The 19,511-nt window shown below is 40.6% G+C and overlaps 1 protein-coding gene across 1 annotated transcript in view; it reads left to right on the top strand.

The window, feature by feature from the left end:
• LOC108440474 (calsyntenin-2) overlaps window positions 1-19,511 on the top strand; it is a 232,051-nt gene that overhangs the window by 115,484 nt on the left and 97,056 nt on the right. Inside the window, exon 3 of the mRNA XM_017719342.2 lies at window positions 13,024-13,219. Coding sequence (XP_017574831.1) covers window positions 13,024-13,219 — 196 coding nt within the window. The remainder of the gene's footprint in view (window positions 1-13,023; window positions 13,220-19,511) is intronic.

Below are 19,511 nucleotides of genomic sequence, written 5' to 3'. Positions count from 1 at the left end.
AACTGTCAGTGGTATTATAACAAAGTGGAAGCGATTGGGAATGACAGCAAGCCATGAAGTGGTAGGCCATGTAAAATGATGGTCAGTGGATGCTGAGGCTCATAGTGCACAGAGGTCACCAACTTTCTGCAGAGTCAGTCACTACAGACCTCCAAACTTCATGTGGCCTTCAGATTAGCTCAAGAACAGTGTAGAGAGCTTCATGGAATGGGTTTCCATGGCCGAGCAGTTGCATCCAAGCCTTACATCACCAAGAGTAATGCAAAGTGTCGAATGCAGTGGTGTAAAGCGCCGCCTCTGGGCTCTAGAGCAGTGGAGACGTGTTCTCTGGAGTGATGAATCACACTTCTCCATCTGGCAATCCAATGGACAGGTCTGAGTTTGGTGGTTGCCAGGAGAACGGTACTTGTCTGACTACATTGTGCCAAGTGTAAAGTTTGGTGGAGGGGGGATTATGGTGTGGGGTTGTTTTTCAGGAGTTGGGCTCAGTCCCTTAGCTCCCGTGATAGGAACTCTTAATGCTTCAGCACGAGACTCAATTTTATGCTCCCAACTTTGTGGAAAACATATGAAAAAAGGACGTTTACATAGGAATAAACAGAAGCATTGGGATTATGCAGAGGATCTAGGAGGTTGACCAGTGATCAATGATAAAAGTTGCAAAACATCTGGAGCAGAGGTCACTAATAGGCGGACCGTGGTCTGAGTCCGGACCCAGATGCTGTCCTATGCAGACCTATATCCAATAAACTATAGAGAGTTATTTAATTTTGACAGTGTTCTACTATTTTAATCGGTGTAAATTTTCTAGCCTTTATGGAGGCTTTAGCAGCCCAGGAAATATCACACTGTGCATTACATTATGATATTCTGGACTTTGCTTAAGGAAATTATCTCTAACAGGACCTTATTGAATTTTAATTGGAGGATTGGAGTATCTGGAGGATTATATAGCACACATACATACAGGATGATAAAAATGAGAACATGATGGATAACAGGATCACCAAAGATGTGAGGCAGAATGGCAAGTTCTAGAAAGAAGTTAGGAGTTCACACAAGGGGTGTGGTCATGAAGTCCCTCACAAACAATGATAGAAGATTGAGAGAGATGTTCCATATGTTAGGCTTTGTCTCTGCTGCAGCTGCGTGCCACTTTAGATTTCCAGGGGATAGTGCAAAGCTCAGGATACAGTCAAGTCAAGTGAAGTCAAAGTTTATTAATATAGAGCTTTTACAACAGACGTTTTCACAAGGCAGCTTTACAGAAAAATCCAGGTCCAAGCCCCCATGAGCATCATCAATGGTGACAGTGACAAGGAAAAACTCAAGAGCAAGAGAAAGAAATCGGTATGCAAACTGGTGGGAGTCCAGGGATGGTGGGAGCACTGTCTTTAGGTGGCTGAGGACCAGTTTCTCAAAGCACTTCATCACAATGGGGGTGAGTGCGACTGGGCGGAAGTCATTAGGACATGCAGCAGATGAGCACTTTGGCACCGGTATGATGGTGGATGTCTTCCAGCATGCCGGAACAGCAGCCTGGGCCAGTGATAGGTTGAAGATACAGTGCATCCGGAAAGTATTCACAGCGCTTCACTTTTTCCACATTTTGTTTTGTTACAGCCTTATTCCAAATTTAATTATATTAATCTTTTTCCTCAAAATTCTACACAAAATACCCCATTGTGACCATGTGAAAAAAGTTTTCTCGAGAGTTTTGAAAATGTATTAAAATTAAAAAACAAAGAAATCATATTTACATAAGTATTCACAGCCTTTGCCATGAAGCTCAAAATTGAGCTCAGGTGCATCCTGTTTCCACTGATCATCCTTGAGATGTTTCTACAGCTTAAATGGAGTCCACCTGTGGTTGATTGGACATGATTTGGAAAGGCACACACCTGTCTATATAAGGTCCCACAGTTGACTGCATGTCAGAGCGCAAACACCAAGCATGAAGTCAAAGGAATTGTCTGTAGACCTCCGAGACAAAATTGTCTCGAGGCACAAATCTGGGGAAGGATACAGAAAAATTACTGCTGCGTTGAAGGTCCCAATGAGCACAGTGGCCTCCATCATTCGTAAATGGAAGAAGTTCGGAACCACCAGGACTCTTCCTAGAGCTGGCCGGCCGTCTAAATTGAGCGATCGGGGGAGAAGGGCCTTGGTCAGGGAGGTGACCAAGAACCCAATGATCACTCTGTCAGAGCTCCAGCGTTCCTCCGTGGAGAGAGGAGAACCTTGCAGAAGGACAACCATCTCTGCAGCAATCCACCAATCAGGCCTGTATGGCAGAGTGGCCAGGCGAAAGCCACTCCTTAGTAAAAGGCACAAGGCAGCCCGTCTGGAATTTGCAAAAAGGCACCTGAAGGACTCTCAGACCATGAGAAACAAAATTCTCTGGTCTGATGAGACAAAGATTGAACTCTTTGGTGTGAATGCCAGGCGTCATGTTTGGAGGAAACCAGGCACTGCTCATCACGAGGCCAATACCATCCCTACAGTCAAGCATGGTGGTGGCAGCATCATGCTATGGGGATGTTTCTCAGCAGCAGGAACTGGCAGACTAGTCAGGATAGAGGGAAAGATGAATGCCGCAATGTACAGAGACATCCTGGATAAAAACCTGCTCCAGAGCGCTCTTGACCTCAGACTGGGGCGACGGTTCATTTTTCAGCAGGACAACGATCCGAAGCACACAGCCAAGATCTCAAAGCAGTGGCTTCAGGACCACTCTGTGAATGTCCTGGAGTGGCCCAGCCAGAGCCCAGACTTGAATCCGATTGAACATCTCTGGAGAGATCTGAAAATGGCTGTGCACAGACGTCTCCCATCCAACCTGATGGAGCTTCAGAGGTACTGCAAAGAAGAATGGGCAAAACTGCCTAAAGATAGGTGTGCCAAGCTTGTGGCATCATATTCAAAAAGACTTGAGGCTGTAGTTGCTGCCAAAGGTGGTTCTACAAAGTATTAAGCAAAGGCTGTGAATACTTATGTAAATATGATTTCTTTGTTTTTTAATTTTAATAAATTTTCAAAACTCTCGAGAAAACGTTTTTCACATGGTCACAATGGGGTATTTTGTGTAGAATTTAGAGGAAAAAGATTAATTTAATTCAATTTGGAATAAGGCTGTAACAAAACAAAATGTGGAAAAAGTGAAGCGCTGTGAATACTTTCCGGATGCACTGTATCTGTGAAGACCTTGGCTAACTGTCCAGCGCACGCTCTGAGGACACGTCCAGGAACGCCATCTGGACTAGCAGCTTTGCGTGCATGCACCCTGCTCAGTACAGACTGTACATTATCAGTGGAAAGTGTGAGGGGGCTTTCATTGTGGGGAAGACCACTCCATGTGCTGTGTTGGTCATTCCTCTGGTCGAAACGAGCGTAGAACTGATTAAGCTCATCTGGGAGAGAGGCACTGCTGGCTGAGGGGGTCAGGGATGGAGGCCTGTAGCCAGTGATTGCCTGAATGCCCTTCCACATGCGGCGGTGGTCAGAGTTGTGGAAGTTCTCCTCAACAGACAGTTTGTAGGTGTACTTGGCTTTCCTAATCCCTTTTTTCAGGTTTGCCCTGGCTGAGCTGTAAGCCTCGGCATCACCAGATCTGAAAGCAGCATCAAGTGCTTTCAGCAGTAGGCAAACCTCTGCATTCATCCAGGGTTTCTGATTAGGAAAGATTGTCAGTTGTTTAACAGAAGTGACGTTGTCTATGCATGAGTTAATGTAACTCATGACTGCTGAAGTGTACGTGTCCAAATCGTAACATATTGCTTTAGCCCATCATTTCTACTTCACTGCAAGTTCTCCTTTTGCTTGATGTTCTGAGTTAACCTGATTTCAGTTTTATTTTAGCTTCATGTGTTGTGTGGGGGTGTTTCTTCAGCCAAGCTGGTTGGAAACCTGGCTTCTTTCCAAATTCTCGTCGCTCCTGGCCGCCTTGCCATTTGTTAGATTTTGAATGCAGTGAGCTTTACAAAATGAACTTGAGCATGTTGCAAAAGGATTTATGCTTTACTGTAGTGATCCAGTGGTTTAGATGTTACAAGACTCAGTCTGAAGGCGAACAGGCTATGCTGTTTTGTGTTCTCTGATTCCAGTGTCTGGCACAGAGTGGTCTACCATTTAGTGTTGTGGGAGATAACCAAGCATGCTGACTGCACACAAAACATGACGTTTAACACCCAAAATATTAATATATAAGAATTGTTGTGTGATAAACCATTTTTTCTGTAACACTGTCAAACAGATAGCAGTGTTAAATATGAGAGCAACTATTTCCAAAAGAATCAAATCGTGTTTAATCCTATGGAAACCTGACAATCCATTCCTAGAATTTGCAGATGGCCACATAAAATTGTTTAACCCTTTAAAATCCCAGACGTATTACATACTATGGCTTATTATTCAGTAACTATAGGGAAGTCAATACAAACTGGTTGAGCTATTAAGTTATAGAAGTGAGGGTCTCGCTTTATTTCGATATAGTCCCCAATAGACTATCTACAGGTGTTCAAATTGTTAACAAACTATCTGTTGACACTAAGCAGTGGTGGGGTTAGGGTCAGTATTTGCATCAGGATTAGGGCTTGGACCAGGGTGAGGGCTGGGTTTAAGTTTTGGGCTGAAGTTAGAGTTAAAGAGTTAAAGAAAATGACGGCCAATTTAATAGATATTTAGTTTAATGTAACTTGAAAGTAAATTAAGTATCTAGAAAGAATCTAAAGTGGATTGTCCACATAAAGTGTTACCGACGTGAACTTTGGGCCTTTCAGCAGGTCCTGGCCATTTATGGGGTTAAATATGCCCCCAGAGAAGATATAGCACATATGTGTCCACCTTAGCTAGACTGAAACATATTAAAGCTTTCTGGGTGCTGCCTTGTTTTCTATCACCGCATAAAAGATGCACAAGGCTGCCTTATTTTGGCTGAATATACAATGATTGTTTTTACAGAGTAAGCACTCAACAACTCATTTCAAGTGCAGTTTGGACTTATTATATGCACTTATTATTGCTTTGTTTAATCAGAATAATGATAAAATGAGACTGAAGTATGATATAGTATATTCCTATTGATGTGTTTGCTTGTAGTTTCTGAGACAAAGTAAAAATCTATAAATTGTTGGCTTTGTTAGATTGTTTTCCTTTACATGCCAAATAAATGCAACAACAGTGCTGATCTTGTGTTCACACCGGCAGAAAATTTTCACCCCACCCAAATCGCTGAATGCTAATTACCTGTGGGCATTTCTGAACTCCAACTGAACATTGGTTGCCATAGTTTCACTGACACCAAGCAAGGAGGATTCACATGCGGTGCCCCCTGGCGTTTTGCACTTTTGTTTTTGATATAATGTGGGAAATAGGAAGTGGCCAAGCTTCTCATAAACCAGCTCTGGGTAATCATCACATCGCTTCGCTCCTTATTTGCATAAAGTTAGACTCCACTCAACTTTGTTGTGTCGCTGACTCCGCCCACTTCATGACACCAGCTTTCACGCTGCCTCCTGTCATTGGAAATTGCCAACTATCTTTGAAAATGAATGACTTCCGGCCCCCTTGTTGCTTCGCATCTCTGCAGGTTTGAGTGTAGGGTTGGACATCATGTTATGAATGGTGAAAAGCAGTTTAAACACCAAATAGCTACATGTATGTGTGTTCGCCTGAAAGGGCTACTTGATAGTCAAGATTTCCTCAATTTGTTCTCTTAAAGAGGAACACCTCTAACTAATCACTGTGATGCATTTACTAAGTGCTACATGCTGAAAAAAAAGGTATTTTGAAATCAGTGAAATCATCTTAAATTTTCAGATTGCTGTGAGGATATGATACGATTCATTAACTTTCTATAACTGTTTCATTACACACTTTAAATTGATGGTTTTTCAGTGGTTCTCCAGTAAAGGCAATAGTTCTAAAACAGTCCTTTGGTTGTTGCAAGCTTGACATCATAACAATAGCAGAACACGTTTTGATGCTATTTACAGCCATTTTCAAAAAAGGTCTATGTAGAACCAGCTACAACACATTCTTCATAAATCTGAAGAACCATTCTCTTTAATAAAGAACCATTAAAGAACCATCTTTTTAAAATATCTAGTCGTTTTATAGCAAAAGGGTCTCACACCATCAGCAAATAAGTTGGCTTTTTTTAAGAAATTATGTAGAAATTACAGAAACTTTAATTAATTTCTAATGGAATATGACACTGACTAAATAGAATTCAATTAGATATTTGTAATGTTTATTAATCTTTATAGTATTTTATAGTATATTATTGAACCTAAACATTTGCATTTACACTGTTGTTGCTGTCACACAGAGTTAGTCTGTTGAAAAACTAACTTTCAGATTTCAGTCCGTCCATAAATCCAGACTCAGTCACAGTCTTCATTGGGAAATGCATGGTGTCGTTTGCTGAGAGCGCAGTCCGGCCCCTGAGGCTAAAACACTGAGAGATGGCCAAAGTGCTCCAGAGCACTTGGCTGTTCTTAACAGTGGACCTGGCAACTGGCCACTGGTCAGACAGCAACTTTAGTTCCAGTTGGTGGATGTTATGTGACAAAATTGCCAAAAGTGAGTGGAAGTTTTTGTGCGCTGGTGTGTGGAGTCTTGGGGCGATGTGACGAAAGGTCTCCAATTTCAGATCAGCATGTCAGGGTGAATTTATGAAAGCAGTCAAATATATGAAGAAATGTAGTTTAGAGAGAGAAGGAGGGAGGGAAAAGGAGAGAGAGAGCAAGAGAGAGAGAGAGAGAGAGAGAGCGAGACCTTTCCCAAACTTGTCTAATCCTGTTCTGCATTATAATCATAATATCTCATAATATAATCATAAACTCATCAAAATGAAAGTAGTGGAAGACACTCAAGATTGACTCTCTCTCTCTCTCTCTCTCTCTCTCTCTCTCTCTCTCTCTCTCTCTCTCTCTGTGTGTGTGTGTTATAATCATTCAGTTCAATTCAATTCAATTCAATTCAGTAAGCTTTATTGGCATGACCATATTCAGTTACAGTATTGCCAAAGCATTGTCAAAAAGAAGAACAAGAAAAATGAACATTTAGAACAGAGTATAACTCTTGAGAATAACTCTTAATTTCATTTGATGTAAAAATAATTATGAAAGAATCACAGAGGAAAAATAGTAAAAGTAGTGGTTTGGAGTGAAGGGGGGAAAAATTCAATAAATAAAATTAATAATAGAAATTTAAATAACTATATAAGCATTACAAACAGGGCAGTTTTTGATATCATTTGTTTGTTTGTGTGTGTGTGTGTGTGTGTGTGTGTGTGTGTGTGTCGTCACTCACTGTCCCTCATATTGTGGCAGGCAGATATATACTATGCTGCTAAGGCGCTGCTCTCTCCTCTCTCCTAGCAGGATGGGCAGCTTCTCGTTATCACTGAGATTATCACTAAATTGGGCGTGAATCTTCTCAAATTTATTAAAGTAAATTTCCCATACTGTATTATATTTATCACACTCAGTGAGGAAGTGCAGCTCCGTCTCCACAGTGTTACTGTCGCACTCCTGGCAGAGTCTCTGCTCTTTAGGCAGCCAGGATCTCTTATAGCGGCCTTATCGCTTATAGAGGCTGTGGTCACTGAGTCTGTACTTTGTCAAGGTGGATCTGTGTTTAGTGTCAGTGTGTTCAGGTAATCTGCTACAGTGTACTGATGTTTTAGGGCCAGATAGGACTGCATTTTACTCTGTGCATGTGTCTGTTTTGTTTTTGGAGATTTATAATTTGGTTTGGTCTGATTGTGTGTATTACAGGACCAGCTGTGTGAGGGTGGGAGTGGGGGTCACTGTGTTTTAGGTGTAGCCAATATTTAATGGTTCTCTTTTGGATTTTGAGCAGCAGTGGAAATTGGCCTAATTCAGCTCTGCAGGCGTTGTTCGTTGTTCTCCTATGAACTTGCAGGATGTTTTTACAAAATTCAGTTTGCATGATTTCTAAACCAGCCATTTGGGGTGTACTTTGTGTACTTCTGATGCCGGTCCCAAGCCCAGATAAATGGTGAGGGTTGGGTCAGAAAAGGCATCCGGCGTAAAACTTGTGCCAAAACTACCATGCGGATCACAAATATGATTGCCATACCGGATCGGTCGAGGCCCGAGTTAACAACGATCGCCTCCAGTACTGTTGACAAGCAGGGTGCCGGTGAAAATTGGACTGCTCTAGGTCGAAGACCATCAAAGAGGAGAGGAGGAAGGCAGGTTAGAAGGCAGCGAGAGAGAAGGAAAGGCAGGAGTGTGGAGGTTAGAGTAGGGACTCTGAACATAGGGACAATGACTGGTAAAGGCAGAGAGCTTGCAGACATGATGGAGAGAAGGAAGGTAGATATTCTGTGTGTCCAGGAGACCAGATGGAAAGGAAGCAAGGCCAGGAACATTGGAGGTGGATTCAAACTGTTCTATCATGGTGTAGAGAGGAAGAGAAATGGAGTAGGGATAATCCCAAAGGAACAGCTTGTGAAAAGTGTTCTGGATGTAAAGAGAGTGTCAGACAGGATCATGAGCCTGAAGTTGGAGGTTGATGGTGTAATTTTGAATGTGGTCTGTTCATATGCACCACAGGTTGGTTGTCAGTTAGAGGACAAAGAGGAATTTTGGAGTAAGATGGATGAAGTGGTAGATGGTGTCCCTAGAGAGGAGAGATTAGTGATTGGTGCAGACTTCAATGGACATGTTGGTGAAGGGAACAGAGGGGATGAAGAGGTGCTGAGTATGTATGGTGTGAAAGACAGAAATGCGGAAGGTCAGATGGTTGTAGATTTTGCAAAGAGAATGGAAATGGCTGTGGTGAACAAGTATTTTCAGAAGAGGGAAGAACACAGGGTGACATACAAGAGTGGAGGGAGGTGCACACAGGTGGATTTTATCCTTAGCAGGAGATGCCACCTAAAGGAGATTGGAGATTGTAAAGTGGTACCAGAGGAAAGTGTAGCAAGGCAGCAAAGGGTGGTTGTCTGTAGAATGAGATTAGAAACAAAGAAGAGGAAGAGAGTGAAGACAGAGCCAAAGATTAGATGGTGGAAGCTGAAGGAGGAGGATGGTTGCAGGCAGTTCAGGGAAAACTTGCAACAGGCCCTTGGGGGCAGTGAGGAGCTACCTGAGGACTGGGAAACTACAGCTAAGGTGGTGATAGAAACTGGCAAAAATGTGTTGGGTGTTTCATCTGGTCAGAAGAAAGAAGACAAGGAAAGTTCGTGGTGGAATGAGGAAGTCCAGGAGAGTATTCAGAAGAAGAAGGGAGCTAAGAAAAAGTGGGATAACCAGAGAGATGAAGGAAGTAGGCAGGAGTATTGTGAGGCTAGTCGCATAGCAAGAAGAATGGTGGCAAAGGCTCAGGCCTATGATGAGCTGTATGAGAGGCTGGACAGTAAAGAAGGAATAAAGGACTTGTATCGTTTGGCTAAACAGAGAGAGAGCTGGAAAGGATGTACAGCAGGTTAGGCTGATAAAGGATAGAGAGGGAAATGTACTAGTGAGTGAACAGAGAGTGTTGAGTAGATGGAAGGAGTACTTTGAAGAACTAATGAATGAGGAAAATAAGAGAGAGAGGAGGACAACGGGGGGAGAGATAGTGGATCCGGAAGTGTAGAGAATTAGTAAGTTGGAAGTGAGGGCAGCTTTAAAAAGGATGAAGAATGGAAAGGCAGTTGGTCCAGATGACATACTTGTGGAGGTATGGAGATGTTTAGGAGAGAAGGCAGTGGACTTTTTAACCAGGTTGTTTAACAAAATCCTAGAGAGTGAGAGGATGCCTGATAAGTGGAGAAGCAGTGTACTGGTCCCCATTTTTAAGAACAAGGGTGATGTGCAGAGCTGCAGTAACTACAGAGGTATAAAGTTGATGAGCCACACCATGAAGGTATGGGAAAGAGTTGTTGAAGCAAGGCTAAGGCGAGAGGTTCAGATCAGTGAGCAGCAGTTTGGTTTCATGCCCAGAAAGAGTACCACAGATGCAGGAGAAGAGGTAGACCTCAGAGAAGGTTTACGGATGTAGTGAAGGTGGACATGGAGATGGTTGGTGTAAAACTAGATGAGGCAGTGGATAGGGCAAGATGGAGGCAGATGATCTGCTGTGCCGACCCCTAAAGGGAGCAGCCGAAAGAAGAAGAAGAAGTGTGCATGATTTCTACTGGGTGTTTCACCCAGGATTCAAAGTTTAGGTTTGAGAGTGGCCCCCAGACCTCACTGCCATACAGGAGAATCGGTTCTATAACTGATTGGAATAGTTTGAGCCAGATCTGAATTGGTATTTGAATGTGAATTTGTCGTTTGATTGTGTAAAATGCCCTGCGCGCTTTCTTTCCAGTGAGCTGATCGTCAATCCTAAATAATTGAGCTCTTTACAGTTTACTAATCTGTGTGTCCCTAAAGTGAAGCAGGGTGTGTTTCCCTGAGATCTGGATCTGTTTTGCAAGATGATTGTTTTGGTCTTTTTCAGGTTTACTGCCAGGGCCCAGGTCTGGCAGTATTGCACCAGCAGGTCCAGGTTCTGCTGTAGGGTGACAGGGTGTGCAGAGTGAGGCCAGGTGCTGCAGAGCGCTCTAAAGCTGTGGCCAATTCATTAATGTAAATGTTGAACAGAGTTGGGCTTAAGCAGCAGCATTATAATGCATTTGTTATTTGTGTACATGGATTTAATGATGTTATATTTTTTACCCCTACATCGCTTTCAAGAACCTTATAAAATAGTCTGTTATGCCAAATAGTGTCAAAAGTTTTTTTGAAATCAATAAGACATGCGAAAATTTTGTTTTTATGTTGATTTACATGTAGATGAATTAGGCTGTGTAGGGTGTAATTACGATCTGATGTGCGGTGATTTGGTATGAATCCAATCTGACTTTTACTCAAGACACTGTGCTTCATAAGGAAGTCTATAAGTCTGGAGTTGATGACGCTACAGAGCACCTTCTCTTTAGAGAATCGTTATCATTCTCTCTCCCTACTTGTCTTGCTTTCTCTCTCTACTTTTCTCTCTCCCTGACATTCTTTCTTTCTCTGCCTCTCTTCTTTTCTCTCTTTATTGTTCTATCAGTCTCTTACTTTTTCTCTCCATCTCTTTGTTTTTTTTTCCAATTCTCTATTCCGGTCTCTCTGCATCTCTCTGTTTCTGTCTTGCTATCATTCTCTTTCTTTCTCTCTCTATTGTTTCCTCGCTCTATCTCTATTTCTCTCTATATATCATTCTCTTTCTCTCTCCATCTCGATCTGTCTATTCCTTCCTTGGAATCTCTGTTTCTATCTCCCTCCATATATCTCTATTTCTCTATATCATTCTCTTTCTCTCTTCATCTTTCTCTCTATCTCTCTTTCTCTGTTGTTCTCTTTTTGTCTCTGTATCATTCTCAACTGCACATACTCTCTATCTGTTCATCTTTTTCATTCTTTGTCTCTCTCTCTCTCTTTCTATTTGTTTCTCTTTCTTTGTCCCTGTATCTCTCTTTATCTTTCCGTTTCTTTCTCTGCATCTATTTCTGTCTATCTTTTCTCTTTCTGTTTGTCTCTATCATTCTCTTTCAATCTCTCTCTCTCTCTCTTTCTCTCTCTCTCTTTTTCTGGCTTTATTATTTCTGTGTATGAGGTGAGAGGGGGATTATTCTGGATGAAGATGAAAGAGAAGAATAGAGTGGTGTGGAAAATACACTGTCTTATCAGTGCTGGCCAGCAGTAGTTCATTTATGCCCACACAGAGAGAGAGAGAGAGAGAGAGAGAGAGAGAGGGGAGATAAAGGCAAAGAGAGAAAAGTATTGAATGTTCCATTTCCATCTCATAGAAAACCTCCATCTGTTTCTCTGCGTTTTTGTGAAAAGTGAGATTGTTCAGCAGAACTGGGGGAAAATATACTGAAATATGGAGTAAACATAAACAAATACATAAACATATTCTGGAAATTGTCAGAGGGAGTGTGTGTGTGTGTGTGTGTGTGTGCTGATACTGTAGGACATTGTTTATAAGACTACATAAGCTCATCCAACAATTGACGTAAACCTAAATAGCCACGTGTTTGTGTTTTGGCCTGAAAGGGTTCCTTGATGTTCCACTCAAACTTTCCATTTCCATTTTTTTTCTAGTAAATGTGTCTCATGCCATCAAATTAATAGGCAAGCAAAATCTACCTGTGCTATAAAACCCTTTTAGTAGATAAATTACCAGTAAAAATTAAAAATGTTAGATTTTGAATGTTAATTTGATCTAATTGTCAAGATGACATTGGTCAGGTGTTGTCTGATGGTTTCATAAGCAAGTAGCATTCATACATCAAAACATCAAAACCAAATCTACCACTGAACATGCAGTCATATCTAAACTTAAAAACTGTGGCACCGCAGTGTAGTGTTCATTAGGATACATAAGCTCATCATAACGACTGACAAACATAAATAAATAGGCATCATCTCTCATTCAGGCTGTTTTTATCAAATCCATTGTAAGGTGGTTATAACATATGATGTAGGCCAACATATCATAATGTAAAACAAAGAATAATACATTGCAGCAATTGTGCAACCCTAATAAATCAGGAGGGGACATGCCCCACAACACACTCCCCGCCCAATCCCCACCTCCCTGTCTCCCACTGAATTTGCATCAATGCACATAAGGTTGGAAACAAAAGGTTTAACTTGTTATAAGTTCACTGGTCTTAAATGAATCAGTTCTGCTTGTGTAATTTTATCTGGCTGAAATTTTGCGAGTCTTGAGTCTCAAGTCTGAGTTGGAAGCAGCTTAAGCACAAATCTGAGTCAAGTCATGTCACGAGTCAGGTCAGCACACGACTTGAGTCCAAGCTGCCAACTTGATCCCACATCTTGGACCCTTGTTGTGTTTCTGTATCATGAGAAAGAAGAAGTGAGAAACATAACAACTGCCAAAACAACACTGTGAAATATTCCAATCCATTCTATTACTGTCCTGCCAAATCATAGGAACTCCTATCCATGTGGAGAAGCTGCTGGAGTCGTTCTAATTCAGTCTCTGTGTATGTGTTTGTATCTGTAGGGGAGATCTGTGCATTTCGAGTGTACGGTCTGGACGCTCCGTTTGAGGCTGTGGTTCTGAACAGGACGTCGGGGGAGGGGCAGCTTCGGGCGCACCGTCCTATTGACTGTGAGCATCAGAGGGAATACACCTTCATCATCCAGGCCCATGACTGTGGAGGAGGACCAGGAGGAACTGGAGGAAAGAGATCTCACAAGTATGTGTTTGTGTATTTAGCGCTATATGGGGATCTTGCATGTGACATGAACATTTAGAGGTTTCGGCACATTTGGATGCTTCGAACTAGGTAAAATTATTTTGTTCTCCCACCTTCCCTTAAAAATGCAGGTTTCTTTATGAACAAAAATAAGACAATGGAGCACAGCATTTACATACTCCCACAAAGACAGGAAAACTCACATGTGTGTGTGTGTGTGTGTGTGTGTGTGTGTGTGTGTGTGTGTGTGTGTGTGTGTGTGCCTCAGAGCTTTAGATTACGGTTAAAACCACAGACTTACGTCAACCACCAAATTCGTTTAAATGCTGTTTGAATCTAGTTATGGGTTGATAATGGTGCTCCAGAGAGCAGTTTCACCTCAGGGACTGTAGTCTAACACAGAAAGTGATGAGGATGAAAGGATGGGGGAAAACAGGAAAAGAAAAAAATAAATAAATGGAGAAAAGGCACTGCGATAGGAGGTGGAAAATTATGAGTGTGAATTTGCAAGTTGAGGTGATTTGACTTTTTTCTTTGGTGGAGAAGTTGACCTCATTTCAAACTTTCTCATGTGGGTGGAATAGAATAGAATAGAATAGAATAGAATAGAATAGAATAGAATAGAATAGAATAGAATAGAAAACACAGAATATAGTGCAAGAGAATAGAATAGAAAACACAGAATATAGTACAACAGAATAGAATAGAAAGCACAAAATATAGTACATGAAAACAGAATAGAATAGAAAACACAGAATATAGTACAGTAAAATAGAATAGTAAACACAGATTACAGTACACTAGAATAGAATAGAAAAGAATAGAAAACTGAATATAGTACAATATAATGTAATAGAATGCAAAACAGAATATAGTACACTAGAATAGAATAGAATAGAATAGAATAGAATAGAAAACAGAATAGAATAGAATAGAATAGAATAGAAAACACAGAAAACAGTACACTAGAACAGAATAGAATAGAATGCAAAACAGAATATGGTACACTATAATAGAATAGAATAGAATAGAATAGAATAGAATAGAATAGAATAGAATAGAAAACACAGAATATAATGTAATAGAGTAGAATAGAACATACAGAATATAGTACACTAGAATAGACAAAATGGAATAGAATAGAAAACACATAATATAGTACAATAGAATAAAATAGAAAGCACAGAGTATAATACAATAGAATAGAAAACACAGACTATAGTACAATAGAATAGAAAAGAATAGAATGGAACAAAACAGAATAGAACAGAAAACACAGAATATAGTACACTAGAATAGAATAGAAAACAGAATATAATTGAATACAATAGAATATAAAGCATGAAAAATAGTGGATTAGAATTGAATGGAATAGTAAACACAGAATACAGTACAATAGAATATATTACAAAAGTGGAATAGAAATAAAGAAAATCATAACAGAGTAGAAAAACAAAATACAACAAAATAGATAAAAAGAATGGGATAGAACTGTACTTTATAGAGGAGAATGACAGAATAAAATTGAATAGAATAGAACAAAATGGAAAAAGAAAGAAATAGAATATAACAGAAATGGACAATATAGAATAGAATAGAAAATAAAGGAAACAATTGAACACAAAATACAAAAAATAGAATATAATAGAAATTAGAATAGAATAGAATAGAATAGAATAGAACAGAACAGAACAGAACACAATAGAGCTGCTTCTTTCTTCCTTTATGGAGTTGAGAGAAGAATGAATTGATTAAGTACTAATCTTCCCTTTACTCTCTCCATCCTCAGCAGAGAGGATTAATGTTCTTACAGTCAGTATTAAGACGCACTCCGAGCCCCGACCAGCCGGCAATGATTTTATTTTTTATTTTTTTCATGTTGCATGAGCCGTTGCCCCAGCAACCATATCCTAGTTACAGTAGTGCAACCTCGTGCTCCGCTGTGATCAGGGACAACTTCGGCCAACTGTCTTCAAAAGTGTAAATGAAACATGAGACACACGGCAGGTGTCGTGTACATGCTTGGAGCCAATCTTGCATCATGTTTACTTAGAGAATATAAACAGTTTGTGTTGGCCATCTGCTAGCCCTTCATCAACTGTCAGCTTCTGGCTACAGGACTAATGTTTGCTGGATGTTTGTGTGGTAGACCACCCAAATGATATCTGTAGTGGTCCAGAAATTGACCATTATGAATGGAGTGGACCTATGAGGAAGGAAGAGCTTATTAAGTGACCCATAAAGAAATGATTTTAGCTTAGAAACCTGAACCATCGCTTATGATCCAGCTGTCGCTGAAGAGGGAGGTTCTGGGGCTGATGCTGATGAACAGGTAGGATTTTTTCAGCCCAGCTACTTCACTGCTAATGATGAAGGATCCTTTCTGAAGCGTGAGAGGTGCTTCTCTCATACTCTTCATCTCACCATCAAAGATGATTTAAGACAAGCTGATTATTAACAAGCATCAAACCCTGAGTGTTGCTGTCACACGGAAAATCCACCTCAAAACGGTTGGCTGTGCTCTTAAAGTTGATGAAATGAAGGTAGAACAGCTGCAGATCACAAAAGCTGTCTGATTGTGATTGGAGAGCTTTTGAGTGAAACCAGTGATGTTCAAGCCTCATCTATGACAGCCACCGACTGTCTGCGGCGGGTGAATGTTGCTACATCTTTATTCCAGCCATCTTTGTAATCTCTCCGAGCATCAAGAAAGTCATAACAACCTTGAAAGTGCTTCAGTATATTAAGAAAGCCCCTTTGCCTCGTATTGATTTCTCTCTCATGGGCTACACGTGGATCATTCTAGCGAATTTGTTCAAAGTCAGAGCTGAAAACACATTTCAGACTTTTTTATCTGAATGGACTTTAGGCTAAAATCCTTTTGCTCGGACTGACCCTTAATTATAATTGTTTTATTAAAACAAATAACTGAATATTCCAGGTTCATTCCATATTCCAGGTTCATTCCAAACAATCATAACACTACCAAAACGTTACCAAATGTTTCAGTAATGACTGTTTCGACAATTTTAGCTCATTTTGAGCAGAGCTCATAAGTGCTAGCCAGTATGTTGCTCACAAACACAGCTTTGAACGGCTGTGCACACATAAAGTCATCATATGTTTCATTAAAACACAAAAAAGTTGCAGAATTGCAGAAAATGTGTTAATGTCTGTAATGACAATTCTTTATGTTCCAGACTGATTTTCAGACACTGAGGTGAATTAACTTCGAACCAGTGGGATTTAACTACTCACCATGTGGTCATGAGGGACAGGCAGACACTTCCCTCTAAAATGGCTAAATAAGTAGCTAAAATAAGGCTGTCCTAAGGTCTGTGAAGACATGTCCTTTGAAGGCTGAACTGAACTGAGACTGAACTGAGGTCTGCTCCACAGCGGATTTCCTCTTTGCGTCACAGCACCACTGCTGATAGTAACTTAACTGGCTCTTTACAGTTGGTCTCTCACTGTCTTTTTGAGTTACTGACCATTTTGTTAAGCTTTTAAAGCTATTACGATGATGAAATAGTTTTTATTTCCTAAATAAAATAGGCTTTTTTTCCATATTAAAAACTGTACTGTACAAAAGTCATATTTAAAAGTGTTTAAACTTCTGGTTAGGGTACAGGTTTCTACGTGAAAACAACGTCCTCTTCAGGGTGTTTTTTCTGCAAGTTTCAGTGCACTAATTTCAAAGTATTTGCTGAGTTTAGCATATTGGGAAATATCCATCCATCCATTTTCTAAGCCGCTTCCCCGTCAGGGTCGCGGGGGGATTATTGGGAAATAATAAAATGTAAAATATAAAATGGGCCATAACCTGTGCATAGGCCAAATGTTTATTTTAGCAAATGAACAGTAATTTTGCACTAAAATATGTAGAAGTGTGTTCTCTGTAGATGATGTGTTAACTTAATTAACAGTGCACACACTTATAAAAGAAAACAAAACCCGTCATTTTACCAGGGGTGCCTAAACTTTTGCTTACAACTGTATGTAAATCCGTTTACCTGGACACTAAAATACAAATGGCTGGAGTACAGCAAGAAGTCAGGAGACAATTATATGTTTTTCAAACTGTATTTTTCAAACTTTCTGTATTTTTTTTTAAAGCAAAATATTCTTGTTACATTTTATTTATGCTTATTTGTTTTTATTGTTATGTAGTGTTTTAATAGCAGAAATGCACTTGCTGCCATGATAGTTTTAAATAGTGCACATACTAGCAAAGATGTGTACTCTATATCATCCACCAAAGTGTATGATCTTCCTGTTAAAGGGAGAGTACATCGTGGCTCTGCCCCAATTGGTGGTTCTCATTTGAGAAAGCCTCCAAGGAGCACCAGCCTGTAGGGTGTCCCATTTCTCATTTTGGTGTTCAAAGCAGTGCCCCGGAGCAGCCCTTAATGTGCTTGAAGATTCAGCATTGGCCTCTTACCCTAAAGTCCCTGCGACACAGCCTAAGACTAGTCTGAGGATAGGTTTGTTTACAGATGAATGAGCAACACAGTGGAGAACAGCCCTCGAGGGCTTTTAATGACTGTTACATTACTTATGTCACACAAGTGGCAACTCATGGCAGAAAGAAAGGAGGAGACAGTGGAATGGATGAAACAGAATGAAGTCACCTTTGGCAGATTTGGCTCAGTGAGTTAATCAGATCAGCAAGTCATATATATAAATATAATATGTATATACAATTGGTGAATTGTTGCTTTGTCTAGATGTAGAACTGTAGTGTAGTGCCTTTCTTTCTGTTGTTGTTAGACTTTAGTGTGCTAACAAACCAGCTTGCAGAGTAAAATTATGAAGTTGTATCAGCAGTCATGTACACTCACCAGCCACTTTATTAGGTACACCTTAACCTAGTAAAAGGTTGGACCAGCTTTTGCCTCCTGAACTGCCTTAATTCTTCATGACATAGTTTCAACAAGGTGTTGGAAACATTCCTCAGAGATTTTGGTTGGTTATTTGAGTTACTGTTGCCTTTCTATCATCTCGAACCAGTCTGCCCATTCTGCTCTGACCTCTCACATCAACAAGACATTTTCGTCCACACAACTGCAGCTCACTGGATATTTTCTCTGTTTCAGACCGTTCTCTGTAAACCCTAGAGATGGTTGTGCGTGAAAATCCCAGTAGATCAGCAGTTTCTGAAATACTCAGACCAGCCCGTCTGGCACCAACAACCACGCCACGTTCAGAGTCACTTAAATCCCCTTTCTTCCCCATTCTGATGCTCAGTCTGCACTTCAGCAAGTTGCCTTGACCACCTCTACATGCCTAAATGCATTGAGTTGTGGCCATGTGATTGGCTGATTAGCTATTTGTGTTAACAAGCAACTGAACAGGTGTACCTAATAAAGTGGCCGGTGAGTGTATAAGACATGGAGGTGTTTAAAAAGCAGAGCAAATTGAATGTGATGGTTTGAAATGTTAAGTATTTTAAAGTATTTTACTGTTATGGCTTATAAACAGCTGCTACTGTCTACTATTTTTGGGGGTTTTCTGAAAAGGGAGATTCATCAGATCATGTTCTACTGCTGAAGTCAACACTTGTCTTTACTTGATCCCTCACCCCCTAAAGGGCTCATCTTAGTGCACTTCACTTGAGCTAATAAAGTAAGTGAACAGCTTAAGATCATGTCGGGCATTCCTTGAGGAGAAATTACAAGGCTAAGTGTACAAGGGTTTGTTAAAACCAATTGAAATGGGCAGTAGATGTCACCAAATTGCAGGGCTTGGAAGAAGACCACAGGGCTTATGATGGACTTGCCATATTCTACTTTAGAGCCAAATCGTTCCCATGGCCTGTATTGTGCCAGTGTGCACTAGTTGTGTTTTCCATCTGCTGTGCTGCCAAATCATCACTAGGAAAGGAGGAAGAAAACTACAAACAACAGTGGCTCAGCAGTGAGTAACTAGTTCACACCACATAACATTCAGGCTACTACTCTGTAGCATGGCTTGTGCTACCCCAGTCTCAAGGAGGATGCTATAGGCAGGATTCACTATTGCAGCAGCCATTTAATTTAATTTTCATACAAAACAAACCAAAACCAAAGCTACACTGGTCATTTTTCAGTGGCTTCAAATTAGACTTTTCATTCCTTTTCTCCAAACTAAGCTTTTCAGCTCTTCAGTCTCTGGCAGCTGCTGCTCGTCACTCTCTCTCTCTCTCACTCTCTCTCTCTCTCTCTCTGGCAATGTTTGGGATTCGGCCCTGCCTTTCTGCCAGTTCTCGCGGCTGTCATCAGGGACTGGGGTCCCAAATGCCATACCCTCTGAA

This window comes from Pygocentrus nattereri, chromosome 17 (assembly GCF_015220715.1).
Source record: "Pygocentrus nattereri isolate fPygNat1 chromosome 17, fPygNat1.pri, whole genome shotgun sequence".
Lineage (NCBI taxonomy): Eukaryota > Metazoa > Chordata > Actinopteri > Characiformes > Serrasalmidae > Pygocentrus > Pygocentrus nattereri.
The sequence above is the reverse complement of the archived record's forward strand: the minus strand, read 5'-3'. Positions and strand labels throughout refer to the sequence as shown.